At 33.4% G+C, this 8,151-nt stretch overlaps 1 protein-coding gene across 2 annotated transcripts; it reads right to left on the bottom strand.

The window, feature by feature from the left end:
* Window positions 1–762: 762 nt before the first annotated feature.
* LOC122044680 (glycine-rich RNA-binding protein 5, mitochondrial-like) lies at window positions 763–3,170 on the bottom strand. 2 transcript variants are annotated; one of them, XM_042604953.1, is made up of 4 exons: window positions 2,982–3,170; window positions 2,281–2,349; window positions 2,082–2,188; window positions 763–1,145 (listed from the first exon to the last, which is right to left on the bottom strand). In XM_042604953.1, exons 1-4 carry the CDS (start codon window positions 3,097–3,099, stop codon window positions 1,023–1,025), a joined length of 417 nt encoding a protein of 138 aa, XP_042460887.1. In that variant the 5' UTR covers window positions 3,100–3,170; the 3' UTR covers window positions 763–1,022. The 2 variants fall into 2 exon arrangements, with proteins under 2 accessions (XP_042460887.1, XP_042460893.1); XM_042604959.1 differs by having other exon boundaries at window positions 1,017–1,153.
* Between the last annotated feature and the right edge of the window lie 4,981 nt (window positions 3,171–8,151).

The following is an 8,151-nucleotide window of genomic DNA, read 5'->3' as shown; positions in this document are numbered from 1 at the left end:
CTCTAATAAAAATATTATGGATGGACCACTATGTTATGTCTCATTTTAGTTCATGTTAAGTATAGAACTAATATTGTGATACATGGAAGGAAGTATGTCAACTAATGATGTACAACCACCATGATCCTTACTAGTTGTTGCTTAATGATGATTTATGATGGACCAATTTATGTTTTGTGCATTGAAGTGTATAAAAGGCATATGTACGTCAAGTGGGGGAATGTTAGAAATAATATTTTATTTCTTATTAATGGCACACATGTATGATGGTTCATGTTCTTTGATTTTATTACAATTAAATAGCACAATTAAATAGTCACAATTATGATTAGTGACTATATTCATATTGATCAATGAAGAGACAATTCTCTTCATATTCATGCAAATAAATGTAAAGGAAGATAAAAGATCATTCTCATATTCATACATTATCAGAATGAATGGATGAAATTAAGAGACAATTGAATGTACACATTGATAAAATGTGTAGATGAAAGGTCACACAATGGTCCTCATCTACCTTATATATAGGCCTTTGTTCCATCAAAGAGACCAATGAAAGTAAAGAGGTCAAGAGGAAGAAACACAATTGTCTAAGGGATTCAAGTTTCTTCATACTTGAAGATCATCATGAGCCAAGGTATATTTTTTAAGTATTGTGAAAATCATCTAGTGCAAAATCTTGGACATTAAGGAATATGCAATAACTTAATTCACATATGCATATACTAAATTCATGGAGATATATGTTAAGACTTACAATAAATAGAGAGAGGGGTTTAACTAAAAAATATATGAAAAATCATCTGTTTTCTGTAGCACAAACAAATCAAGGACCCTCAAATCTTACCAAGGAATAGACAGCAGGGAGTGCAACATTGGATTTACTAGATCCAGTTTCAAGGCCATATAGAGTAGTTGTTCTACAACTTTGGAGTTGGAGTGACAAAGAATGGCAGCGAATACAGAAAATGGATCATGAGTTATCTAGTTGTAGAACATCCATAAACAACAAACTGCTCTTATATTGCTGAAGGAATTACTGCATGTAGCTGTTGAGGGGGGCCTGAGCCTATCGGGTAGTCGCCAAATTCATTTCTCAAGGGCTTTGCAATTTCAGCATAGATAATCCTACCTTCAAATCTCTGCAAAACTGCTTCCCAGTCATGACAGGTCCATATAGATGATGAAGAGATAAAAACAGTAGACAAACACACGCAGGGATAAGCTGGAAAGATATTAAGCAAGTAAATTGGGTTTCTGTTTCCCAGTTATGACGGGTTCATATCGATGATGAAGATATAAAAATAATATATATACACACAGAGATAAAGCTAGAAAGATGTTGAGCAATCATATTGGTTTGCCCTAGTGACCCATTAGCAAATTGGGCACGTGACACCTTTGCAAATTGAATAAGCAAGAAGTATTGTGGAAACAGAATCCAGTGGGTGAATGAGCCAACAAATTGGGTTCGGTTTCTTCAGTTAAATTGGGAAAAAAATCCAGTTCAACTAAAAAAAGAGTGCAAAAAAATGAAAGGACTGGACAGGCCTTGGGTTCCAAGTTCTAGCGATTGAACCAAATGGTTCAGTTTGGTTTTCCAAACACTGACAATAATAGAATTTAAATGTTAAGTCAGGTAGATAACCGAATGGAGCAATCAAGTAGAATATGATACCCTACATGTAATTTCAAGCCCAGGACCCATGCCTAACAACTTGCTTTCAATTTGAAAAACACAAGCCAGAGGAATTTGAATTCCGGTTCTCATGTTTTTGTCTATCTATTACTAACTAACTCTAATGGGTGTGGCCTTCCTTAAGGTACTATTCACAATTTACAAAAATAACTCATTTTACTATCCATCCAAGCCTGAGCCCCATATAATGGCTTGTTAATAAACATATTTTGTCTCAATAACCCCATAGTTAAAAGAGTTGCTACAACTCTGGATGTTCAGGATTAGAGATACTTTATTACTGCAACATATAGCACTAATCAGTAAGAAGTAAAACATCAAGATAATAACATGGATTTCCAGGAAGAAAAACTGAAGAAAAAGATGGTAGGAGCAAGACCTTTCGATCCATCTCTTCCAAGGCTAGAACAGCTTGCTCTTGACTTGAATATTGAATAAATGCATACCCTTTTGACCTCCACGTCTCCTCTTCTCTAGCGAGTTTAACTGTCAAAGAATGTGAATTATCAGCTTAATGCAATTAAACCTAATTCCAAAATAGCTAACTTACCCATCAAAGGCATCCATCAAAAACTTACTTTCTACAATTTGACCAAATTTTGAGAATAATTTTATGAGAGTGGCTTCACCAGTTGAGTATGGAAGATCTGCAGTAACCAAACATGATGTTAGTATGAAAAAAAAAACAAAAAGTGGCTCCTTATCACTTGCAATTGAACAATAATTATTTCCTTGTCATTTGACATGCTCAAATCCTGCTCACAAATAATTTCCAGTTTCTTGATCAACCTACTTATAACTATGCTCTTCAGATAGATCATTGAGAATGATCGCTTATTATTGTTATGCTTTTCAACTCATCAGTTTAATTTTACTACATACAAAATAAATATAGGAGGAGAGAGTCTATACCAAACACAAACTATTGCTGTTGCAAGACAGGCAATTCCTCTCCTTAAACCTAAACAAACAAGTTTTTTTCCAACTTTTCCAAAATCAAGACAAAAAAATTTAAAAGTTGAAACTGAAGACAAAATTATGAAGCTGAACAGATCATAGCGGAACAGGCAGGAATTTCTACAAACACATGTTAGACAGAAAAAAAAAAAAAAAAGCAAATACATATATGTATATACACGATTTGGCGCTTCAAACATGACGTAAACGTCACCAGAGTGTTCAACAACTCGGAATGGGCATCAAAACGCAAAAAACAAGAACGAACCCGAATTGAAGAAAACAAATGGAAAGGGGCAGAAGTAAGAAAAAAGGTACTTACTTCTAACGAATATTCTACTGGCGAGAGGGAGACGGCACGGGGAATCCTGGGAAGCACTTCCTATCGGCCGCGACGAAGAGGAAGGAAGGAGATTCGAGGACACTGAGCTTGTGGCCATCACGATTCACGCCCAGAGTCCAGACACGGACTCCCAACTCCCACCGTTGTTTTGTTCGGGTGATAGAGCCATAAAATACTTTTATTTAATAAGGATGCTGGAAAAAAAAAATTAAGGAGGATACCATTTTAATTTAAATTACGAAAATAGTATTTCATTTTATATTTTATTAAATAATCATTCTATATTTAAAATTTTTCTTTGTTTCCTTTTTTCGATCATATGGTATTGTCCTCCCTTGTTGAACCGTGTCATGATTCCTTTACTTATGGGGAGATATTCATCCTACCCTAGATCCTTTGGAAGGTCGGAAATGTGTCGGAGCTATGGTACAACGATAAGATATTTAAGTTGTAATTCAGGTACTCATGATTCGAACCTTAGCTATGATAAATTTGTAGAAATTTTTCCTCTAAATGAGGCATGCAATTAAAGAATACTGGGTTGTCCGCTGTGAGTACTTCCCGATTTACCCTAGTTGTCGGTGGGAAACTTCCGTGAGACCGTACCGGTCACCCCAAATTCAATATTACCTAACCTGATTAATCATTTTTTTTGAAAAGTCAGAGATATTTTATATCCATTGAAATTAACCTAAAGAGTTATTCGAGTAATCATCTATGTAAATATTAACTATGTCAATTCGAAGATTTATTTAAAGTATTCATAATTAAAGAAATATCCTCTTTAAATATTCTTTTAGATACTTTGAAGAAAAATATTTGAGGTAAAATATTTGATGGTGAAATATATAAATATTTAGTTGGTGAAATATTTAATTTTTTTATAAAATTAGGATATTTAAAAAGTAGAGGTTGGAAGAGTGATCTAAATATTAGAGAAATGTTTATTGGATGCTCTTATAAGTACATTAATCTACTTTTAATATATAAACAAAATCTATATTTCATATATGATTCTTTTATAAGCAAATTAATCTGTAGGTCCGTTCACGTTGATCAAAATGCACTTGGCGAGATCCATTGACATTTATGTAGCTCACTTATTTTATCGAACTAAATTGAAATGTGATTCTATTTGAGCCTTTCCTGAATCGGTGCACCTTAATCATACTGTTGTTCATCCTTAGTCTTCTTTGTCGCAGCAGTCTGACTTCACAGGCCGTCTCAATCATTTTTGAGATCGTAGAAAAAAAATTAATATTTTTTTAAATAAATATTAGAAATATTTAATTTTATTAGTTATAGTAAAAGATGAAATTTATCACCCTAGCAACCTAACACGACCAACCCTACGACCATCTGTGAGGAGGTAAATCAGAAAGCTACAGTTGGTCATTAAGGGGAATGCATATTTCTTGACTTTACTAAGATTCGACACTTTACCCATTATAAAAATATCTATCATGGGGACATTTAATTTTGTTAGTAAAATTTAAAAGGGCAGTTTCATATATTGCCAACGATTATTTATACAATTAGAAACGGTGACCAAGATAACGTAGTAATAACTTTATCTTATGTCATTTTTTTATTATTAGTAAAATTTAAAAATAAAAAATATTTTATGTTATCTAATTTAGTAAATTATTGTAATACTATTAATATACATTATAATTATAATTTTTTTTAAAAAAATATCAATCATTTTTAATTTTGAGGAAGGAAAGTCTAGAGACAATAATAAAATTATTGTATGACTTAGAGGAAATAAGTTCGAGTACTAGATATAGTTACAACATATAATAGACTCTTCCTCGAAATCTCTTATTGACGAAGCTTCGTGAACTAAACTGTCTTTTTATCAATTTTAACTTTGATAAATTATTAATAAAATTTATTTATCTAAAAATATTGATGGTGAATTATTAAAAAATGAAAAAAAAAAATTTAAGAAACCATAATAAGCGTATCCTTGGCAAATCATGTTTTTGACTTCGTCAAAAAAAAAAAATTATATATATATATATATATATATATATATATATATATATATATATATATATATATATATATATATATATATATATATATATATATACATAAAAGTGTAACCGACAAATATTTTTAATTTATTAACCAAATTTAATTTTGATTAATAAATTAAATTTTTATCATTAAAAAAAATCTAAAATTACTAATTAAATTTTAATTAAAAAAATTACCAATTAAATCTAATTTTAATAGTAAAAAATTAAAATTATCAATTAAATCTGACACAAGTAAAAAATAAAAATGATCTGAATTTAATCTATAAAAAATTTAAATTTTTTGAGCAAATATAGTTTAACTAGTAAAAACTTAAAATTATCGATAAAAATAAATCTCAACTAAAATTTATTTTAACCATAATTTTAAATATTTAATATCCATACTCATATGTTTTTAAATTAATATTCATATTTAATTTATATGGTATATATATGTAAAATTTGTGAGCCCTAATATAATAGGGGTCCTAGGCATAGGCCTTAATGGCCTATGCCTTGAGCCGACCCTGCCGACTTGGTCATGTCTTACCCTGAATCACAAGAATAATTGATTCAAGGTCATATTTTAATTTTACAGCTAATCAGTCCGAAGACGGTAGAGATAATATGTTGAGCATGATGGCTTAATAGTTGATGGATAAAAAAAACTTTTTATTTCATAGAAAAACTTCCTTTCGATCTTATGCATATGGAGATGAGTTAACAAAATGTTAGCATCTAAAAATCAGGGGGGAGTCCTTGGCGAAGACACTCTGACGTTCAAGTCACTACAAGTTTGGACGGATGAATGAAGAACAGTAGAAAACATACACGCAGAGTAAGTTACAGATCTTCATAGAACGTATCTTTCCTACGGAGAGAACTCCCCCTTTATATACCACATCTCATAACCTCAATAATCATGAGGTAACAAAGTGTGTCAGAGGTTATTAGCTAGGTAAAAGAGAGTGTATAACCTGGGTAATGTATAATAATTGTCTGATAAATCTTCCACTTACCCATATATATACCTCTTTTGTCATTTATAACTGATGTCGTTGAAGAAATATGTTATCATAAGTGGTTGACTGATGGGAGACACAATAATCCTTGAAGAATGTTCCAGAAAAATATTCTCTGACACATGGTTGTTATATTTTGACAAGTTGTTAAGATGTTATCTGCAGAGTATATCTCGGTTGGCTTATAAGGTCGATCGTTTTTATGCCTATCTTCATATTAAGTTGCTCAGTCATGTACTACACGATATATCTTGGCCAGATTATAAGGCCGATCATTTTTATGTCTGTCCTCGCATTAAGCTGTTTTATTATGTATTGAAGACTATTTAGAAATATGTTTAGAAAATAATATAATGCTTTGGGCATGTTGGAAATCTATTTGAGAAATACTATGATAACCTGTGAGTTCTAGAAATCCATCCAGACAGTAATATGAAGTTGAGTGCCTTAAGCCCGGTAGGCTTTTTGCCCGGCTGAGCGTAAAATAACTTGGAGGGAAAATGCATCTGGAATTTTGGCCAGATTCGTAAAGGAAGCTATTTTACCTTTGTTCATACAAGGGACAGGTATAGAACCATATAAACTCATCCGATTCTATTATCGACCAGCTACACAAACATCATTGTACGGAAACCAATAGGGACGACTAATAATATGCTCGATCAGGCATATACAAAGAGGATCACACGAAGTAAGGAGTTTGACCTTCCCCTCACCCAGACTTATGACTAGTCGCTTATGAGGTGGGTCAAATATTTCGGCCGGCCTATGCTCGGTCGGCTATTGAATGATCGGACATGTTATATTCTTAGTTCAAGAGTAAAGCCTTAAACCACTCAGGTTCTATCAGCATAAAGGTTGGTCAATCTTCTCTCGAGCGGTTTGTAATCCGGTCGCACTGGACCTAAGAGCCTTAGTGTCGGGCGAATAGCCAAGTAAGGTGGGGAACACTCTCTCCCATTGACTTTGACCGCTACATGATTTTGACTTTGACTACCACATCATCTTCTGGGCCCGCTAATTACAACCTATATCACTAGCCTTCCTTTGAAGTCTAGTCAAAGGAGGTGTAATCGACTGACTGGACCCAAGTGTTCTTTTTGTTTGGACGGGGATGTTCTCGCCAGTTCTCAAATGTTATCCTTAATTATTTTTGACATAGCATATGTCAGTAACTTGGCTTCCAATGATGTGCCATGGATGCGCGGGAAGGTGCTTTTCAGCACAATGATTCAATCATCTCTTCCATCATAAATACCTTTTTATAGGTGAGTGTCACATGTATCATAGACACATTCTTTGAGGTGAAAATTGATGCACGCCTTTTCATACAAACTAACAGCATTGCTCCCTTTGTTAATTGTCCATCAACGGCCAACGAAGGGTGTACTGTTTGCATCGAACGGTTATAATGGGACTGTATCTTGTAGTTTGTATCTTAGAAACCCTAACTGATGTAGGAGTGCACTACTCGGTGCTTCATCTTCTTCGTTTCCTTCTCCAGCGCTTCTCTTTCAACCAGTCTGGTTTTCTCTCGATCTTCGGCCAGTAAATTTTTCCTAAACCCTTTACTGCTTTTCTCATATTCCTATGGCCCAAGAATTTATTTCTACATGGTGCACTTTTACTCATTCTGATTTTAACGGTGTCAATTAGTCTGCTCTTTGTCTGCAATACAAAATCACTGAAAACTATCCTATCCATCTTCCTACTCCTTGAGATCATCCGTATCGCCATCCAGAGCATTTTGTTTCTATTTTCAAAGACCAAATGAAAGTTGGTTTACGTTTTTTGATACCCAACTTTCTTAGTGACATAAGTCAACACTTTGGCATTCCCCTCTCTCAATTTATCCCAAATGCATTCCGCAGCATGTGCGATATGTTCATGCTAACTTTTCATAATTTTCACTTATTTTTATACCCCAAGAAATCAGACTTGCGGGTCTTCTTGTTTCAATATCGCTAGAGGGCTGTATTTTTCAAAGACTTGCCCTCTTCCAACAGAAATTGGAAGGATGACTTCTTTTTTATCAGGGTACCTGAGTGTGCTTCTTGGCCTACTGTCTGGTGCTCTAATCTTTCCTCACTTCCTAATCTT

Source organism: Zingiber officinale, chromosome 1B (genome assembly GCF_018446385.1).
Source record: "Zingiber officinale cultivar Zhangliang chromosome 1B, Zo_v1.1, whole genome shotgun sequence".
Lineage (NCBI taxonomy): Eukaryota > Viridiplantae > Streptophyta > Magnoliopsida > Zingiberales > Zingiberaceae > Zingiber > Zingiber officinale.
Note: the sequence above shows the minus strand (reverse complement) of the source record. Positions and strands in the feature narration are given on the sequence as shown.

Bases quoted from the DNA above. Each gene is read 5' to 3' on its own strand.
- LOC122044680 (XM_042604953.1), bottom strand. From the start codon at position 3,099: ATGGCCACAAGCTCAGTGTCCTCGAATCTCCTTCCTTCCTCTTCGTCG. The intron at 2,350-2,981 runs GTAAGTACCTTT...TGGTTACTGCAG, and splicing joins CAGTAGAATATTCGTTAGAA to ATCTTCCATACTCAACTGGT. The intron at 2,189-2,280 runs GTAAGTTTTTGA...ATTCTTTGACAG, and splicing joins ATTTGGTCAAATTGTAGAAA to TTAAACTCGCTAGAGAAGAG.